Genomic DNA, 22162 nt, shown 5'->3' on the forward strand with positions numbered 1-22162 from the left:
TTGTGGCAGATGTTCAGGTGCAATAAAGACTGCAAACAAACAGGAAACAACTTCTATCTCATTCCAGGGTGAAAAACTAGAGGTAGTCGATAGCTTCCGCTATCTGGGCAACCAAGTTAGTAGTGGGGGTGGGTGCGCTGAAAGTGTAGCTGCTAGAATAAGAATAGCCTGGGCAAAGTTTAGAGAGCTCTTACCCCTGCTGGCGACAAAGGGACTCTCACTCAGAGTAAAAGGCAGACTGTATGACGCATGCGTACGAACAACCATGCTACATGGCAGTGAAACATGGGCTGTAACTGCTGAGGACATACGTAAGCTCGCAAGGAATGAAGCCAGTATGCTCCGTTGGATGTGTAATGTCAATGTGAATACCCGTCAGAGTGTAAGTATCTTGAGAGAAAAGCTGAACATTAGAAGCATCAGTTGTGGCGTGCAAGAGAGACGATTGCGCTGGTATGGACATGTGGTGAGAATGGAGGAGGATAGCTGCGTGAAAAAGTGCCACACCCTAACAGTTGAGGGAACCCGTGGAAGAGGTAGGCCCAGGAAGACCTGGGCTGAGGTGGTGAGGCAAGACCTTCGTACATTGGGCCTCACCGAGGCGATGACTACGGACCGAGACCTTTGGAAATGGGCTGTGCGTGAGAAGACCCGGCAAGCCAAGTAAGATCGTTGCCAGTGCCCCTGGACTGGTTCTTGTGCGGGTGGCACATGAGATGCACCATTTTGAGCGTGGCCGTTGCCAGTACCGCCTGACTGGCTCCTGTAGGATTTTCGAGCGAGATCGTTGCCAGTGCCCCTGGACTGGCTTGTGCGGGTGGCACATAAAAGACACCATTTCGAGCGTGGCCGTTTTCGTGCGGGTGACACGTAAAAGCACCCACTACACTCTCTGAGTGGTTGGCGTTAGGAAGGGCATCCAGCTGTAGAAACTCTGCCAAATCAGACTGGAGCCTGGTGTTGCCATCCGGTTTCACCAGTCCTCAGTCAAATCGTCCAACCCATGCTAGCATGGAAAGCGGACGTTAAACGATGATGATGATGATGATGATTTATGAGGGTAGAAATTGATATTAATCAATTTGAACCAGTAGTCTAGCATATTAAAAAAATCCGAAGATTAAAATTATATTACATACAAAAATAAGAGGGATGACTAGCAAAAGTGGACTCCTATATGCTAGAAATAGATGCTGAATCATCTAACCACGAAAAACATATATTTTTTTCGTGGTTAGATGATTCGGCATCTATTTCTAGCATATAGGAGTCCACTTTTGCTGGTCATCCCTCTTATTTTTGTATGTAATATAAATATAAATATATATATATATATATATATAGCCAAATTTACAGAAAACAACACATGAAGACAGGTATGGGAGCAACATGCAGCTCTACTAGTTTGATGTTCAGGATCAATGGAAAAGTCTTTGATGTTTTGAGACTATGCTCTTTGACAGGAAGGGTTGAGAAGAAAAAATAGAGAGAGAATGGGAAAAAAATGGAGAGAGAAAATAATGTGTAGGGATTAATGGTTCAACAGGATGTTCAACAGTATAGATAGATAGATAAAAAGATAGCTAAATAGATAGACAGATAGACAGATAGATAGATAGATAGATAGATAGATAGATAGATAGATAGATAGATAGATAGATAGATAGATAGATAGATAGCTAAGTAAGCAGACAGACAGACAGACAGATAGATAGATAAAAAGATAGACAGATAAAAAGAGAAACAGACTGACAAATAGACAGATAGATAGATAGATAGATATGTGTATGTATTTGAGTTAGTGTATATTTGCCTCTTGTCATTGTCTTGATATTGTTTGGACACTGCATAAACAGTAGTATCATGTAAATGGTATCATTAGTTAATGTACAGTAAAAAACAGATGTTTGTTGTTCAAAAAAACCAAGAGAAACTGTAGCTTACTCAAAAACAAAAAGATTATCAGGTTGCAGAAAACTTTACTCAATGAGTCTTCTCTGACCATGCTAGGAAGAAAAATGTCAGCATTATTTTTGAATAAGTCTGCTGGCTATTTGTGTCATTAGTGCCTGAAAAGACACTGAAATTCTATATTATGTTGATAGTGAGATTTGGCTGCAAAACCTGAGCCGGGTGAAATAATGTGATCTAGCAGTTCACATGACTCACCTGCCAATGATATATGTGCGTTTTTCTGCAGCATGTATCCATATGAGAGAGACTCTTCTCAATGTAAATAATGCAGTATTTGGTGCTCTGACACATTTGTGTTAAGCTGGGTACAAATATATATATATACAGGTGTGGCTGTGTGGTAAGAAGCTTGCTTCCCAGTCACATGGTTCCAGGTGGTAACTATGTGTGTGTGTGTGTGTGTGTGTGTGTGTGTGTGTGTGTGTGTTTATGTCTGTGCTTGTCTCCACCATCACTTGACAACTAGTGTTGGTGTGTTTATGCCCCTGTAACTTAGTGGTTCAGCAAAAGAATCCAATAGAATAAGTATCAGGCTTTAAAAAGAAATAAATACTGGGGTTGATACATTTGACTGAAGAAAATTCGTCAAAGCAGCTCCCCAGCAGGGCTACAGTCTAATGAGTGAAACGAGTAAAATATAGAAGTTATATATATACATATATATGTATATATATATATATATATATATATATATATATATATATATATACATACACACACACACACATATATATATATACACACACACACACACATATATTGAGTCATCCCATAAATAATGTGTTTTTTTTTTATACTTCTTTCATTTTTCAAAATTAAGATAAACAAAGTTCATTTTTTATTTAAAATATACTCCAATTTTCCACAATGTTCTTCCATCTATCTGGTAGACTGGCAAGGCTCCTCTTCCAAAATTCACTTGTCCGTGATGAAAAGTACTACTCCAGTACTGTTCTGATCACATCTACAGAATTCATATTTTTCCCATCCAAATGATTTTGAAGACTGCAGAATAAATGATAATCAGATGAGGCAATATCCGATGAATATGGTGGGTGGGGTACTGTTTCCCATTCAAGCTGCTCCAGCCTTTGGAATATCATCATCTCTGTATGTGGCCAAGCATTAACATGATGGAAGAACATCTTTAGTCTTGAAACCAAAGATGGCTGTTTTTCTTCTAGCGCTGACTTAAGCCCTCAAGTTGCTTGCAGTAGATCTCCTTTGTTATCAGTTGGGTTGGGTTTAAAAGTTTAAAGTGGACTAAACTTTTCATATCTCACCAGAGAACAATTAACAATTAAAGAAAAGATTCAACAACAGAACAATTAAACAAAAGATTCAATGGGCACAAATATGAAGTCAGACACAATAACAGTGGTTTGACAGAACTTGCCGAACATTTTACATCGAACGGCTGCAATTTTGAAAAAGACTTCATCATCATCATCATCATCGTTTAACGTCCGCTTTCCATGCTAGCATGGGTTGGACGATTTGACTGAGGACTGGTGAAACCGGATGGCAACACCAGGCTCCAGTCCGATTTGGCAGAGTTTCTACAGCTGGATGCCCTTCCTAACGCCAACCACTCAGAGAGTGTAGTGGGTGCTTTTACGTGTCACCCGCACGAAAACGGCCACGCTCGAAATGGTGTCTTTTATGTGCCACCCGCACAAGCCAGTCCAGGGGCACTGGCAACGATCTCGCTCGAAAATCCTACAGGAGCCAGTCAGGCGGTACTGGCAACGGCCACGCTCAAAATGGTGCATCTCATGTGCCACCCGCACAAGAACCAGTCCAGGGGCACTGGCAACGATCTTACTTGGCTTGCCGGGTCTTCTCACGCACAGCCCATTTCCAAAGGTCTCGGTCCGTAGTCATCGCCTCGGTGAGGCCCAATGTACGAAGGTCTTGCCTCACCACCTCAGCCCAGGTCTTCCTGGGCCTACCTCTTCCACGGGTTCCCTCAACTGTTAGGGTGTGGCACTTTTTCACGCAGCTATCCTCCTCCATTCTCACCACATGTCCATACCAGCGCAATCGTCTCTCTTGCACGCCACAACTGATGCTTCTAATGTTCAGCTTTTCTCTCAAGATACTTACACTCTGACGGGTATTCACATTGACATTACACATCCAACGGAGCATACTGGCTTCATTCCTTGCGAGCTTACGTATGTCCTCAGCAGTTACAGCCCATGTTTCACTGCCATGTAGCATGGTTGTTCGTACGCATGCGTCTGTGCATATTCTCAGAAATTATTCTGAATCTGCTAGACTTTCAGTACTCAAAATGCATGAGGAGAAATATGTTTGTGAGTTATTAACATCATGCCCTGGAGGGATTAAGAAAATGACCGGAGAATTTCATCATATTTACACAAAACTGTTTGATTAAATGTTCTTTTTCCTTTTCTTTTTTACATCTTTCTTTCTTTCTTTTTCTTTTTTGCCAGTTGTAAACTTGAAAATTGAAGACTGATGATGTCATTTCATCAGCGTGGGAATGCCGGTTGCCTCGTTCAAATTTTGAGTTGGAATTTCTATGTATCACTTTTCATTTAGAACTCAACAAAGACAGGCTAGCTGTCAAAATATTGTTCAACTAATAAAACATCTACTGCAATTGCATTGCGCTCTTTGTAATATCAATTTACCTTTGTGAGGAGTTATGTCAATCTTTTAAAATATTATTATTATTATCATTATTATTATTACTGTTAATATTATTATTACTACTATTATTATATAGCATGTTGGGTAGCATTTTGTCCATCTCCATATTATGAGTTCAAATTCTATTGAGGTTGACTTTACCTTTCATTCTTCAGGGGTCAATAAAATAAGCACTAGTTGTTCACTTTGCATGATGTAATTGACTTACCTCTTCCCCCGAAACTGCTGGCTTTGTGCCAAAATTATCATTGTTATTATTATTATCATCATCATTATAAATATTATTATTATTATTAGGGTGGCGAGCTGGCAGAGTCGTTAGCATGCTGGGCAAAATGCTTAGCAGCATTTCGTCTGCCTTGATGTTCTGAGTTCAAATTCTGCTAACGCCAGCTTTGCCTTTCATCCTTTCAGGGTCGATAAACTAGTCCCAGTGAAACACTGGGGTCGATGTAATCAACTACTCCCCTCTCCCAAAATTCCAGACCCTGTGCCCCTTTAGTAAGAAAGATTACTATCATTATGAAGGCTGTGAGCTGGCAGAATTATTGGCACACCGGGCAAAGTGCTTAGCATCATTTCATCTATCTTTACGTTCTGAGTTCAAATTCTATCAAGGTTGACTTTACCTTTCATCCTTTCAAGGTTGATAAAATTAGTCCCAGCTGAGTACTGGAGCCGATGTAATTGACTTGCTCCTCCTGCTAAATTTCAGGGCTTGTGCTTATAGTAGAAAGGATTATCATTGTTATGATAAACACATATATATTCATGCATTACACATGAGTATAATGGTCCTGGGTATGACTTTAAACTGCATTCAGTAGTGGAGCCCAAGTTTGGGAGTTCAAGTTCCTAGATCTACTTTGACCTGGAATAGTAAACACATGTTAGGGTGCCAGCTATGTGTTAATTTGCATGTTATGGAAGAAACTCCAAGCATAAAAACCTCATATTTTTGTGAATGTTTTGGGAAAGAAAAAAGTCTAGAGGAGTCAACTTTGACAGTAAATCAAAGAGTAGAGTCCCTCAGGTAATCCAGTGCCCTGTTGGACACTATTCTGGTAATCCACCTTGGGGGAGGCCCCTTTCCAGTGTAAAGCCTACAACTTGTTGGTTCCAAGAGCTGTCTCAGCCCACTGAGCCACTGTGATTAGATCTCCAAATCGAAAGAGTGAGATCAGACTGTGTAGACTCACACTCGAAAAAATAAGTGCAGGCAGAAGGAAAGGCCTTAGATGGAGTATCAAGGATTGGTTTACGCAGCCACCTGAAGGTGGTTGTGGGCTGCCTTTCCTTATGATCTTTATTATGTTTGGACATGAAGAAAACTGCCATAAAATCATATATATATTTGTATAAATGTATATTCATATGCGTGTGTGTGCACACGCACGCACACACCCACATATACGTATGCACATATATATGTATTTGTGTGTGTTTATCTATCCATCTAGCTGTCTGTCTGTCTGTCTCTGTATCTCTCTCTCTCTATGTATATATATACAGAGAGAAAGAAAGAGACAGAGAAAGAGAGAGAGAGAGAGATAATATATACATTCTTGTTTCTTTATTTTTCATTCCTTTTTCCTGCTTTTTGAGTTTTGTCATCTAATTCTATCTCATTTTCAAAACTTTTTCCATTTTTATTTTCCATTCCACTATCTATTCCTTTTATTCTATACAATTATTTTTCTCTTCTCTCATTTTGACCTTTCAAATTTGCTTCCCATCTTTCACTTTATTTATCTATCTATCACTCACAACCCTTCACAAACACACATACACATTCAAAGACTGGTGGTAATATGTTGGGTTGAGGTTTGAGATTAAAAAGAATAGGGATAAAATTTTCAATCTAATGATAGGTCTTGGGAATAACATTTTGTAGTGAAAGAGTTTGAAATTTTCTGCTTGGCTAATTTTGTGATTGCATTGATGATGGATTAGTTTGATATTGCAGAATATGTGTAAAAGTTTCTGTGTACTTGTGTACTTGGTCGTGAAAAAAAGGAAAAAACAATTAAAAAAAAACAACAATGGAATAAAAAAAAATACCCTCTTATCACAAGGGATGAGACAGAATACTTGCTTCAATATCCATAACCTTCCACTAATTTGAACAAATTGTATATTGGTAAGCCAAAGTCAATGAGGATACCCACCAAGTGATCTCACAACTTGCTAGAAAGAGAAACCAAATCTCCCTCACATCACACCCTACAACCTTAGAAATGATCAAATGCTCCCAGCTGCTCATAGGTTTGTTCATTGAAAACTGATATGGGGTAAACGACAACAGCTGTAGCCATTGCTGCAGCCACCACAACCACCAACGTTGTATACAGTTTTGATAGAAACTTTTCATTAATCCTTCTTGCTTTAAATTTACATATTGCTGAGGGAGTTTGGGGGTGGTAGGTTAAAAAAAGTGAGGTAGAGGTAAACAGGTAAATAATAGCAGAACTGGTCTATACCAAAAGCCAGTATACTTGGCTCTTAATAGATCAAATTATGTGTAATTATCAACCACATGCTTATATATATATATATCTCAGTTTTATTAGTAATGATGATACTATAATATCAATGAGTTTTTAGTAGACTTGCTGTTAACTCTTTTTTGGAAAATACTACTAACAATGGATTGATGCCTTACTACTATAGTAAAAATAACTATTCTTCACTTAATGCTTCAGAAGTCAAGGTACTGGCCTTACTATTATAGAGGGCTGTCAAAAGATTAAATTTCCTTTTTCTCTTGCCTCACACAAATTCGCATAAATCCACTATGAAAGTGAATCTCACCATTTCAGTGATATGTTTTCAAAGGAAAAACAAAGTGAAGTTTGGTCTTGTAAAAGGTACCCAACTTCTGCTTAAATGAGCTGCTTATATAAACATAAAAAATACTATCTACTGATTCATGTGTGCGCATATATGTTTGTGTACATATTCTTAAACACTCAGCATGTTTGAATAGCTAAGTTGATCTCACAATCACAAGGTCCTCGGTTAAATTTCATTGCATCCTGGGCAAGTATTTTCTAGCATAGTATTGAGTAGAGATTGGGACAATGGGGAGCAGTGTGTGAATGCCCTTCAAATGAACTGCAATTCAAAGGACCACCAGTGTCATTCACTGTGTTACACCAACTCTGTAAGAGGATAAAGTTAAGGGTCTATTTATTTATTGAATACCCAGCTGCATGCACAATGAACAATGAATAGATCAGGTGATTGAAAAACTGCATCACTGAAGCCAATGAAAGATTTTGCAGATGTAATGAAGAAAAAAGCAAGAACAAGATATCCCCTTAAATCAGTCATCCTTAAAATGGCGAGGAATATTATTATTCTTAAAGGGCATTAAATAAAATACTCCTTTGAAATTTATCTTACTATCATATATCATATTGAGAAACTGAATAGACTGCTAGTGATATATGTTAGTGGGTACAGGAAATGATATGCAGAAGCAGGCGGTATTAGATTTAAAAAACTTAAGAATCACTGAATTAGACCATTATTAATCATTGAAAATTATTAATTTTCAAATAGTTTAATGTATAAAAATGTAATGTTTTGTATCATTGACCTCACCATTAGAGATAAAACAATTTTTAAATATCTAAATCTAACATTTAAATTAGATCTCAGCTCACGATCAAGTGTCTTATCTTTGTATACGTAAATTCTGTTAGATTAGACTCTTATTTGAAACATTTTATTTCTAAACTAACAATAATGCTCTTTTGTCCACTTGTATGCATGACAACAGCCTGTTCTGAGCTTGAATCTAATCTGTTGCTATGTACACATCCATAAAAGAAGACACTGAAAGCTATCAGTGATCAAATCAAACCAGGAACTAGGATGGCAAATTGAGAGTCATTAAAGCGTTGGGTAGAATGCCTCATAGTACTTGTTCTGACTATGTTCCCTGACAACAAATTCCACAGAGGTCAACATTGCATTTCTTCTTTTCAGGGTCAGTAAAACTAAGTACTAATCCAGAGTAGTGGATGGTTGAACTGGAAGAGTGCTGGACCAGATGTCTTGTGGTATTTATTCTGAATCTTTGTATTCAGAGTTCAAATTCTGCTATGGTCTACTTGGTTTGCAGACTTTATCACTCAGTGTAATACCATCACCTGGCTCTTGAGTGCCTTTTGTGGAATTTAATATCTTGTAAGCGCTTGGGCAAGGTATCCAGTTTGAGAGTACTTTACTCACACCAATCTTGGAGACTATGTAAAGCAGGAGCCCCCAACCACCAGGCCACGGGCCAGTAGTGGGCCATGGATCATTTAGTATTGGACTGCACAGAAAGAATACTTTTCTAAATTTTAGTTCTATTCCATTGACTATCACAGTCTGCAGCATATTTTTGCCTTATGTATGTAATAATATATGTAATAATATATGTAATAATATATGTAATAATATATGTAATAATATATGTAATAATTAAATTCTATATTATGCACTTTATTGGGTTTTGTTATGCATATAATTCCTTGGTCCACAGAAAAATTTTCTTACATAAGTATTAATAGTAATTGGTGAGGAAAAAGATAAACCCCTATTCTTGGCTTTGTTGACTTGGAGAAAGCCTTTGACAAGGTCCCCTGATCCCTTATCTGGTGGGTGATATGGAAACTGGGAATTGATGAGCGGTTAATAAGAGCTGTACAGGCCCTGTACAGGGATGCTGTTAGTAAGGTATGGGTCGGCCATGAGTATAGTGAAGAATTCCGGGTAGAAGTAGGGGTTCACCAAAGATCAGCCCTCAGCCCCTTCTTATTCATCATAGGTTGACCCTGGGAGCTCCTCTATGCTGATGACCTTTCTCTCATAGTGGAATCCCTACCAGAACAAGAGAAGAAATTTCAGGTGTGGAAGCAAGGTTTAGAATTGAAGGGCCTTAGACTGATGGTTGCAAAACCAAAGTCCTCGTAAGTAGGAAGGCAAACACATCACAAGCCCCTTCAGATAGATGACCCTGCTTGATCTGTAGAAAAGGTGTAGGTAGAAATTCCATAAGATGTATCCAGTGTAAGCTATGGATGCATAAGAGGTGCAGCAACATCAAAGGAAGGTTAATCGGGAAGATAGCTTTTGTGTGAGGCGCAGGGGCAATAAACACTGCAGATTCTCAGAAAACTGATTCCATCACATGCTAGGGGAAGAAACTAGAAGTAGTTGATAGCTTCCGCCATCTAGATAACCAAGTCTGTATTGGATGTGGATGCTCAGAGAGCATTGCCACTAGAATAAGAATAGCCTGGGCAAAGTTCAGAAAGCTCCTACCTCTACTGGTGACAAAGGGCCTCTCGCTCAGAGTGAAAGGTAGATTATATGATGCCTGTGTGTGATCTACCATGCTACATGGCAGTGAAATATGGGCTGTGACTGCTGAAGACATGCGTAGGCTTGAAAGAAATGAAGCTAGTATGATCCGCTGAATGTGTAATGTCAGTGTGCACACATGACAGAGTGTAAGCGCCCTGAGAGAAATGTCGAACATAAGAAGTATCAGATGTGGTGTGCAAGAGAGATGATTGCACTGGTATGGTCATGTGCTACGTATGGACGAGGAGAGCGGTGTGAAGAAGTGTCACACCCTAACAGTGGAAGGAACTCATGGTAGAGGGAGACATGGGATGAGGTGAAGCATGACCTTTGAATGTTGGGCCTCATAGAGGCAATGATGGAAGACTGAGACCTCTAGAGATATGCTGTGATTGAGAAGACCCGGCAAGGAAAGTGAGATCATATCTGTAGACAACACCAGTATCTCATAACCAACCCATTTAAAAAGTATCTTTGAATCACCGGGCAACATGCCATGCTTGAGGAGACCTACTGAGTCAAGTAAATCAAAATCAAAATCAAATCAAATCACAATCAAATGGAAATTGTAGTTGTGACTGGATCCCATACTGGTGGCATGCAATAAGCACCATTCATGCATGGATCATTGCCAGTGCCACCTGACTGGCTCCCTGTGCCAGTGGCACATAAGAAGCACCATCCCAATGTGGTCGATGCCAACCCTCTGGCCCCAACTGGCTCCTGTGCCGGTAGCATGTAAAAAGCACCATCCGAATGTGGATGATGCCAGTGCCGCCTGACTGGCTCCCATGCCAGTGGCACATAAAAAGCGTCCACTACACTCTTGGAGTGGTTGGCATTATGAAGGGCATCTAACTGTAGAAACATTACCAGATCAAACTGGAGCCTGCTGCAGCTTCCTGGCTTGCCAGTCCCCAGTCAAACCGTCCAACCCATGACAGCATGGAAAACGGGTATTAAACGATGATGATAAAACTGGTCCGTGATACAATAAAGGTTGTGGTTTGCATCTTTAAAGGTTCATGACAACTTTCTTCCCTTCTGACATGAATATTAAAAAAAAAAAAGCCAAATGTTGTATAGATATAAAATTTATAAATATATAAAAATCACAAAAACAATTTTTGTGATGTTTTTCCAGCTTTTTTAATAAAGTATATATACATGTGTGTTTGTGTGTGTGTTTGTATATGTAGATAAATATATAATATAATTTTTAAAGATGAGATTAATATTCTGAAAAATTATAATCCTATTAAGAATAATTCATCTTAGACATTTAGACATTTAATTAGCTTAATATATGTTATCATTAAGAGACATTTAACATAAATAGTACACAGATATGTGTGTTTCATTTACTCTAGACATATCTTCTACTATAGCTTTATCATTATTGTCAATATGAAGTTAATTTGCATACAGAACTCCAGTATGATGCACCATAAAATTACAAGACTTGTAATCTGTCAATATGTCATTCTCTTCCTGTGTTAAAAGAAAAGATTTATAATTTTGAAGTGAGCCATTATTTCATGTCAGCTTAACATGTATGTTTACTAACTGATTACTGAACCAACAAGGTAACTTCTATACAGTAACCCAATTTGCTAGAAATAACAGCCAAACACTTCTAACAGAAATAAAATGGATATGGGGGAAACAAAGATAGATATGTTATTAAGAGTTTGCTCTGAAATATGTGAATCCAGGTTTTTCTTGCTGTATGGCACTTTTGAAAAGTATCTTTTATCAAAGCTTTGGGTTGAGCAATGCATTATGATTGGAAACTGGTAGAATGGAATTGTGTAGAAGCCTGTCATGCATGTATCTAACTATGAATGTATTTACATGTATATGCATGCGAAAGTATGTGTATATCTTTTATTTTTTGTTTCAGTTACTGGGCTTTAGCTTGTTAGTAGCAATAAATTATAGACCTCAATATGTGAAGTATCCTTACATGAATTTTAACTGAGTGGCTCAAAAATGCCAGTATTTTGAGTTTTGCATCACTGCTCTTTCAGCTGATAACTTAATCCGGTTGCCACTTAAATCATTGGACCTTTGTATATATTTTCATATATTATATGAAAGCATGCCAGCAAATCACTTATTTGTATATGCTTAAAAAGTCCTGTGAGCTCTTTCAAGAACAGGTTTTCAATCTTCTTTCTTGCTATTGCGGTTATACAATATCATCTAAAGACCTTCACAGCTTTTATTTATCGTTACATGTAGAATTGTTGCTTTGAAGTAAATGTTTTACTGCTGTATTAAATTGTAAAGCAAGGAGGCTTGTAATTATACAAAAAACAAAAAAAATTTCCTTTCATATATACAAGAGGCCAACAATCATCTTCTTTTGCTCAAACCATTTCGATTTTGGAACAAAATTTTTATTTTCTTGTTCAAAGGTCACACCACATTTCTGATCTGAAGCTATTATTTCTGTATGCTTGCACTATAACCATAACTAATCAAGTAATTTTGAATTCATAGGGACTTGTCTCATAAAAACCATAACAATTTTGACAAAGTTGTTGCTCCTCTTTGTTAGGATTGACAAACAAATGTTTATGCTTACAAATTTGAGTTTTAAATGTCAGTATATACTTTGTCAATATATATGTCAATATATGCTTTGGTTCCTTGCTGCTATTGATTTCAACTTTAACACTATATACTACTAACTTTGTCAAGCAATTACTATAGAGTGGCCAATCTTCATGATTTCAGCAGTTGGCTGATTCATACTGATTAGACACTTGTCCATTTTTTTCATTCAGCCATGCAACATCATATGTTCTGGTATAGCAACCTAAAATCTTACAAACTAAATAGCTGACCGTAACACAGTTTCTACCTAATATCTTACAATATTTATATCTCAACAGAAAATAGTAATCTACTAAATTAATGAATTCCCTAGTTATATAAGTTCTCATTGCTAGATTAAATACTGTGATTTATCATAAATTTTTTTTTCTTTTCCTGGAAAATCCACTAATTCTGAATATTTCATTTATAATGTCCAGCTTCCCACTTAAACACATTTTCACTAGAAGATATTGAGGCCATCCAATCCCTAACAGTGGGACTAAGTACCTTTAAATACTCAGCAGGCAATTTGACCTCCTACATACGTATACAAATTTCTGGTTCAGTTTGTGGTGCTGTCTAAAAAACTAGTTGTCTGGTCACAAGGCTGCATCAAGAAAATTAAGACAATAAGATTATCTACACTAATGCCAAGTTCTATTCCCTGAAATAATTTAATCACATTTTCCTTAAATCTAATCACTGGTATACTTTTTAAATAGAAATAGACAGATATAACCTACACTCCATTTCCAGTTTCACTGTGTACTATCATATGCTCATATCGATACACTGAATATTTTGTCTCCATTTTTCCTAACCCATGTTTCTGTGATTTTCTGGCATTTGTAAGCATTTTATGTCTGACTTACAAATATCAGTTGTTGCTTTTTCAAAATCAAGGGCCTCCATTAACAAACATTTGGCTATTAAACTATTAAAGTTTTGCTACATTGAGCTGTATGAACTTATAATTTTCCTTCTATTCTATCCTGCAAAACCTTTCTATCACTTCCGATGTAGTGTATACTCTTTTACTTGTTTCAGTCATTTGACTGTGGCCATGCTGGAGCACCACCTTTAGTCGAGCAAATCGACCCCAGGACTTATTCTTTGGAAGCCTAGTACTTATTCAATCGGTCTCTTTTGCCGAACTGCTAAGCTACAGGGACGTAAGCACACCAGCATCGGTTGTCAAGCGATGTTGGGGGGGGGGGGGGGACAAACACGGACACACAAACACACACACATATATATATACATATATACGACGGTCTTCTTTCAGTTTCCGTCTACCAAATCCACTCACAAGGCTTTGGTCAGCCCAAGGCTATAGTAGAAGACACTTGCCCAAAGTGCCACACAGTGGGACTGAACCCGGAACCATGTGGTTCATAAGCAAGCTACTTACCACACAGCCACTCCTACACTTGTATGATAACTTTAAGGAAGAAACTACTTTTACACTGAAAATTATTTCTCCTAATATACTCTTGCTAACTCTGTTTAACTCTGGCTTGGCTGGGTTAGTAATATAAAAGGGTTAACTTTCAAAACTTAATTTGTGATTTTTGCATGTTTTAAAAGGAACTGAGATGTCAGACATTCTTTGTTATCATCTGCTTCTAGCTTTGCTGCTAACACTTTGATTTCTTGATTAATAAATTTTAAGCCTTGCTTTTTATCTTATAAATGCTTGTTATATTATTCAAAAAAGGTCATTTTACATATTAAAATCTATTCTATACAGTAGTGTAGCCTGGTTCTAAAGTTGAAGGGAAGCAAGTACATAACAATAAGGTGCCATGGAACATACCAGACAATTTTTAACTCACTTCTCTTATACTATGTGAAATATTTTATTAGTTATAATAAGCATAATTATATTCTACATTCATTAATTTCATGTTTCAGTATGTGTGTGTGTATTGTGCATTGTGTTCGTCCTCACCACTACATGACAAGCAGTGTTGATTTGTTTACATCCCAATAGCTTTGCAGTTTGGCAAAAAGAGACTGATAAAACAAATACCAGACTTTAAAAAAAAAATATACTAGTGTCAATTTGTTTTACTAAACCCTTCAGGGCAGTGCCCCAGCATTGCAGAAAGCCTAATCACTGAAACAGGTAAAAGATACAAGATAATAAAGTTATAACTTACAAATTATGATATGAAATAAATAATGTAGTTGTTGACATAGTACGTCTGGAAATAAAAAGAGGGGTGATCGCTGCAAGAATGCACTGATCATAGGTCAAGATTGATGTGTAGCTAAATAGTAACAACTCGTTAATTATCCAGAAAAACAACATATTCGCACATTTGTTAAGTGATCACCTGGGTGTCCAATCTGCTTAATGAGTTAATATTTAGCTCTGACCCTGTCATTGCTATTATTGATTGGAAAAGTAAAGCCAGGCGATTGGTGAAGTAAACTTCATCATTATTAATAATTTCAATGATGTTTATCCAGAATTGGGGATACATTATTATCATTTAGTAATTATTCAACTTTGAGTGAATAAACACTTCTGATTAAAAGCGTTTACCTGCAATCATTCTTTCTTTTTAAGGGGAAATCTTGATATAGATTATTTAATGTGTCATTCCTGAATTAAGACAGTGGAGTGTGATTTAAGGCAGATTTGGTTGTTATTTCTAGCAGGGGGGAGTAACAATATAAAGATTCTATAAATGGCACATATTAATTACTTAGTGGTTTTGTATTTTAGCAGAAAGAATAAACTCATCTTGGTATATAAAAGGTTGTAAAATTTATAAAAATATCTCAAAAGAAGAACTTTGAAAAACTTAAATGATTTAAGAAAAGATTATTTAATTGATTTGAGTAATTAACTACTGTTGACAAGAAAGAAATATTTCATATTGTTATCATACTTTATAGAAGATTTTAATTTTTCTTAGAATTTATTTTTTTATCAAAGTTATTCAATTCCATTACTGACAAGTTAACAATTTAAAATTTGTGAAGACAATGAAAACAAAAATTATTCATTTGCCACCATATTTGATTGTAAACATATTTATATGTTGTGACAGTTTTCCAATTATGAATATGATTAAAATGGAAAGTATTTGCATTTTCAAATGGTTAAATATCTTAGAATAAGATAAATATTAATGAAAATATAGCAATGGTAATGACAACGGTGAAACATTTGTAGTTACTGCTCTGTTTGCTAATCTAACAGAGGTTTTGGATTACTATTCTCCAATGCAAAGGAACTAAGAGCATTTTATTTGGGGTTTAGAGTTATAGGCACTGTTTTGCAGGTAATTAATGTAGGCTGATCAATGTGGTACTTGAACTATTCTTTGAATGGTCTTTCTATTAAAGCATGAGTATACTAGTGCTGGATTAACCATTAAACAAATTGAGCATGTTCTTAAGGCATCAAGGGAGTGGGGAAACTACAGAAATGATAAATAGTTTATGGTACAAATGAAATCCCTTTAAACATACTAAAATAATATTCAGTGTGGTTTATAGGATTGGAAATATAATTTTGAAGTGTTTATGGTATCACAGTGAGGATCTGATCAAAGACTTTCTGATTAAAAAAAGTCAGAGAAAATTTAGCAACTATAAATAGTTGAAGTATATGAAAAATAAACGTTATTTTTCATTTTACTATTAGTTTTGCGTTCATTTTCACAAATGAAATTTTATTTTATGGTTTATTATTGTTTATATTTTGAATTATATATATATATGGGGACAGCAAAATCTTTTAAGTGGTTAGGGCCTCTATGGGTCTTAATCCAGCATTAGAGTGCACTTGGGTAGTTCTGTTAACTTTCTTGAATTTGTCAGTGGCTACTAAATAATAGCAGGGAATAATCTCTATTATATATGTTGACAAAATATGTTGATGTACATTTTCTTAATTGGTTTGAAGGAAAATCTTCAGAAAATCTACAAGGTGGTATCAAAAAGTTCTTGGACTAGTTCTGTAGCACACTAACAGATGGCAGCAGATGATTGTGTGTGCAGTGCAAACGAGCAGTGATCTTCATGAGGCAGTGTGCCAAGTGACATCACTGTGTTTACTTTGCAAGTTGTGAAATTTGTGTTTTTGTGATCACAGGTATGCTGTAGCCTGTGATTTTGTCATGGTCAAGCCAACAAGAAATTTTGCTTTAAACTTCAAAAGACATTGAGCATGCTTCAGCAAGCTTATGGGCGATGGGGCAATGAGTTGTATGCAATGCTTAGAGTGGCATATGTGCTTCAAAAGCAGAAGAACATCTCTGGAAGATGATGTGCAATCTGGAAGATCTTCCACGAGTGTCACCCTCAGAAATGTGGCAGTGTGCATTAAGAATTTGTGCCCCAGGGCTAGACCATCAGTCAAGAGTTCTACTGTGATGCTTTGAAGTGTTTGAGGGAGGACATTTGGTGAAAGCAACCAGATCTGTGGAGCATGAAGAATTGGATTCTTCACTGAGCCCTCCTCACTTGTAATGCTTCCACACCCACCCTATTCACCAGATATAGCACCTGCCATCTTCCATCTCTTCCCCAAGATAAAAATGCAGCTCAAAGGTCGCTGTTTTAACTCAATTGTCATGATCCAAAGCTAATTACAGAGGGTCATCAACTTATTTATGGAAAACAACTTCCAGGCCGAATTCCAGAAGTGGGACAGGTGTATTGTTGCAAAAGGTGACTACTTCAAAGGAGATGATGTTAACTTCGGAAATAAGTTATTTTTTTATTAAACATAACTAGTCCAGGGACCTTTTTATACCACCTTGTATATGGTGAAATTACAATGTTTTAAGTATATTTTCACGAGACTGTTGTTTCTTGCCACCAGAAATATATCAACGAAAATCTTTGGAAATTAGAAAAAAATCTCCCAACTGTATATTGACTTAACTAAATTTGACAAATGTAATTTCCTGGTTTCTGCCTTTTTTCTTTCTTTTTTTTTTTTTCAAAAATTAGTTTGAATTAACAATGAACTGTTTAGAACTTTTTCAACTTCACTCACATAAATTTGCAATATAAATATATATTTGTTGAAGGTTCTACAACCAAAGGAACACTGTTTGAAACCATGGCATTTCAACAATTTATAATAATTTTTACTATAGACAGTATATTATAGCTTCTGATTCAAAGATAAGTAAGATAAAAATAAACATTTTCTTCAAAATTAAACATACCATGTTTTATTAAATCTGTATTTTGAAAAAAAATACAGGACAAAAATCTTCTTGGCAATGGTGGAGGACAAAAAACTTCTTGGCAATGTAATTAACTGAATCAACACTGCACATAACAAGCATTTATTGACCCAAGGGAAATGGAAAATAGCTGACACTGGTTGTATGTGAAATCAAAATGTAAAGTGAAGCAACTAAATATTCCAAGATATTTAATTTGGTGTGTTACAATTTCTGATCTTCCTCTGTCTAGTTTGCAATGGAAGTTTGCTTCTAATCTTTAGTGGTTTACTTTTCTAAATGAAGTAGCAAGATTTTATAAAATAAACAAAAAATAAACAAACAAAAACAAAAATACCTCTTCCCCAAACAATACATAAATCTTAATATATAAACAGCATCAAATATAAATCATGTTTATATTTTGACAGCAAAATTTGTTTCAGAAAATTCCATTGCATTTAGCTTAGATATGGTATAAATAAACCACAAGAAACATTCTAATAAAGCTTTTATTTTATAATTAGCGATGTCAGAAAGTCAATTGCATGTCAGAATAGAATTCAGCAAATTGCTAATAAGCTTTAATAGAAATGTGATTAATGAAGTAATGAAAAATAAATAAATAAATGAAAAAAAATAAAACAACTTATTTGCATTTGTCTTAATCAAAAATGGTGGAAATTTATTTTAGTTACCCTGACATAACAGAATCTTAATGGTCTTAGTTATTTTGATTCAAAATTAATCCAAATGCCATCTTTACAAATATTTAAATTCAATGATTTTTTTCCAATCAAGCCACATCAGGGACTTTTGCATAAATAATAAAGGGTAAAAGAAAAAAGTTGTATGGCTTTAATTCATCCTATCAAAATGAAAGCTGATATGGTTTCATGGAAGACATTTTTTTGTTGATTTTCTATTTTTATTATAATTTTCATCTTTATTTTGAGACATGGTAACAGGTTTCATAAATAAGATTATATAAAGTGGCAGAATTTGTTCTTTTTTTTGCATCAAAATATTTTGTTAAACAACCTTTTTTTCTTTTACATTGTTTTCCAGAAATATTTGAGGAATGATATATTTTTGTAAAATAACATACTTGCTATAATGTGGAACCAAGATATTTTAAAGATATATTTTATGGTTTTGCTATACAATGAAATCTCACATCCTCATGAAATAACAAATATTTATAGAAGTTTAAAATAATCTCAATCAACTCAACTTATGAATGTGTGCAAAATATTGTTATCATTATCAGAATAAAAATTTCAATTCTTAATACTCTAAAAGTTCAGGTGTCTTGTTTTTACATTAAATTTTATGGGAAGGACAACATCATATAAAATATACAATATTGTGTATTTTTAAGGTAACCTATAAAATATAAAATATTTTGAAATAAAGTGTTCTTATTGCCAACGGATGTAATTTCTCCATATTCTCTTTTCACATTATTTATATCTGCTGATATGGGTTTCAAAAATTAAATATAATCTAAAAGAAGGAAAAGCAATAAAGCCAGCTTTAGAAAATAGTAAATATCTTTAAAAAAAATTGATAAAATATTAAAACATTAAATATACTTTCATCACTAGAACTAAATTCTTTCTGTGGTAATACTATTTTATGGGATTATAAAAGAACAAAAAATTTTAACATATGATTTCTTCATACTTGCAACTCTTACATAAGTCATACTTGTCAAAATTTTACAGAGATGTCATAATAAAATGTGTACCAAAATGCCAACTAGTTTTATTGATTTTAATGTTTAAGGCCAGCCATAATTCATAAGATTGGGATAGGAAAAGTGAACTAGTCAAAAGAAAGTATTGTAAAAGCTAATTAATATACAATTATAGGAAAGAATATTATTGATGCAAGAATTCTAATAATCAAGGCAGAAAAAAAAAAAACAGCAAATAGATGAAAAAAAAAACAACCAATTATAATTAAAATTATATGGAAGGTAACACAGCTTGATTATCAAAATGTTCAATATGTGAAAGCATATTTCATTTTTATAAAGTATTAATATGTTTTAAACTTATTTAGTTTTTCTGTAAAATAAAGAAGCTAATTAGCTCTTGAAATTATTCATAGAAACTTTATCCTATGGCTAGTCAAAATATATACTTATGTATCCAGACACATGCATGCACACACATGTATCTCTCTTTTTCTCTCTCTTCTATATATATATATATATATATATATAAAAATAAACACACACACATACATTCACACACATAAATATATATACATATAAACATACATATACATATATACATGCATACATATAAAAATACACATACATGCATATATATATATATATGTATATATATATGGATATATATATATATATATGTGCATATATACAAACATATATATATATATATGCATATATGTATACATGCATACTTATATATATATGCATATATATATATATATATATATATATATATATATATATATATATATATATATATATTTAAATACTGGACAGTTAAAGTTATGTTTCTGATGACATTGTTAATAAATAAAATGCACTGAAGGGTTCACAGATTCTCTTTGGCTTCGAATATTTATTGATGAAGTAAAATCTATACAAAAAGTTGTCCAAACCCAACACCTGAAGAAATCCTGTGCATGAAAGTGGAGGATGAGGAAAAGACACCAAAATACAAGAGAAAAAAACAATACACACTATAGATATTAGTAAAAATATCAGAAAAAAAATGCAATGTTTATTATTTCCCTAAGAATGATTGTTGGATGGTAATGCTCAGGGAACTGAAATGTTAGAGGAAGGAAGAAAACAAATGTGAATACTTAGGGATTACATTGAGAGCACATAAAAGAAAAATTAAAATAATGCAGTGTCATGTGAAATTTTCCTTGTTCAACCCATCATTCCAAAAAAAAAAAAATGTTAAAAAGAAAATATGCCAACTTCATCCAGATTCATTTCATGCTTGTTGAAAAGGAAGAAATTAATTTTTTTATTAATCATATTTTTGAGAAGGAAGGAATAATTTTTTTATTAATCATTTACATATTTTAATAAAAGTTGAAAACAAATGACAAGATTAATCTGTTAGAGAAACAGCTATTCTATAAATCCATGCAAATGTTTAACCCAGGCTATTCAGAAGTAATGCTATTTACCATAAAAGTTGTATGTATGTAATTAATTAACTGCTCACATTTTGATGTAAATGATATGTGGTTTGAGTTTCATCAGGAGACTTGTTTCATATTTATGTTTTAAATTGGTCATTATAATGTCAAATACTGGTTTTAAATTTTGGTACAAAGCCAGCAAGTTTTGTGGGGTAGTAAGTCAATTACATTGACTCAACTGGTACTTATTTTATCGACCCTGAAAGGCTCAAAAGCAAAACTGACCTTGGTGGAATTTGAACTCAGAACTTAAAGACAGATGAAATGCTGCTAAGCATTTCACCCAGCTGATTCTTCCAGCTCACCACCTTATATATTGTCTCATATTGAGTTCAAATTTTTGGTACAAGGCCAGCAATGTCGGGGTAGGGGAAGACCTGATTACATCAACCCCAGCGCTCAACTGGTACTTATTTTATTGACACCAAAAGGATAAAATGCAAAGTCGACCTTGGCTGAATTTGAACTCAGAACTTAAAGACAGACGAAATGCTGCTAAACATTTCACTCAGCATGCTAATCATTCTGTAAGCTCACTGCCTTATTTAATGTCTAATATTAAAACACAACCATAATTAAAAGATTTTGTAGGCTAAAAAGAATATTATAAATAGCATCTTACCAGAGGCTCTTCATTTTTAATAATCCTTACAATCTTGACAGGCTCTTCAGCATCACTAACATCATGTGACACAGAGAACATCCTTGGTTCATAGTCACGACAGGCCACCTTATCATGGGTGTAAAGGAGGGCCTAAAAGAAAAAAAAATATTATATAAGATGAATTTTATAATTTCTATTTCGAAGTTTAACTAAAGTATTATTAGACATAACTTTTCTTTCTTCTTTGTAAAACAATAACACCAAGACTGAAATCTGAAACTTGTACTACTTAATCAGCAAATTAATCACACAACAACTTTTATAACACAAGAAGCAGTAATTGTCCTCCCTGCCACACAAACACACACATTTAAAATTTCATCTATAAGATAGTTGTTTTCTGACAGATTATCTGCTATAGAATATTTAATGAGAGAAATACTTGAGCTAATCAAAGTTTCATTAAGACAAATTTTTATTATGCTTAATTTCAAGTGTTTTATTATCAACTAGACCATTAAGTAATTAAATAACTTGGTAAATGTTTCTCATC

General features: G+C 34.6%; 1 protein-coding gene across 50 annotated transcripts in view; it reads right to left on the reverse strand.

Moving 5' to 3' along the window:
• LOC106869047 (MAGUK p55 subfamily member 7) overlaps window positions 1-22162 on the reverse strand; it is an 850742-nt gene that overhangs the window by 173367 nt on the left and 655213 nt on the right. For 44 of the 50 annotated variants that reach the window (XM_089358333.1, XM_089358318.1, XM_089358312.1 and 41 more), the window contains one exon: window positions 21628-21759. The exons of the other annotated variants lie outside the window; for them this stretch is intronic. In XM_089358333.1, coding sequence (XP_089214459.1) covers window positions 21628-21759 — 132 coding nt within the window. The remainder of the gene's footprint in view (window positions 1-21627; window positions 21760-22162) is intronic. 50 annotated transcript variants of the gene reach the window in all.

This window comes from Octopus bimaculoides, chromosome 10 (assembly GCF_046866305.1).
Source record: "Octopus bimaculoides isolate indiv1 chromosome 10, ASM4686630v1, whole genome shotgun sequence".
Lineage (NCBI taxonomy): Eukaryota > Metazoa > Mollusca > Cephalopoda > Octopoda > Octopodidae > Octopus > Octopus bimaculoides.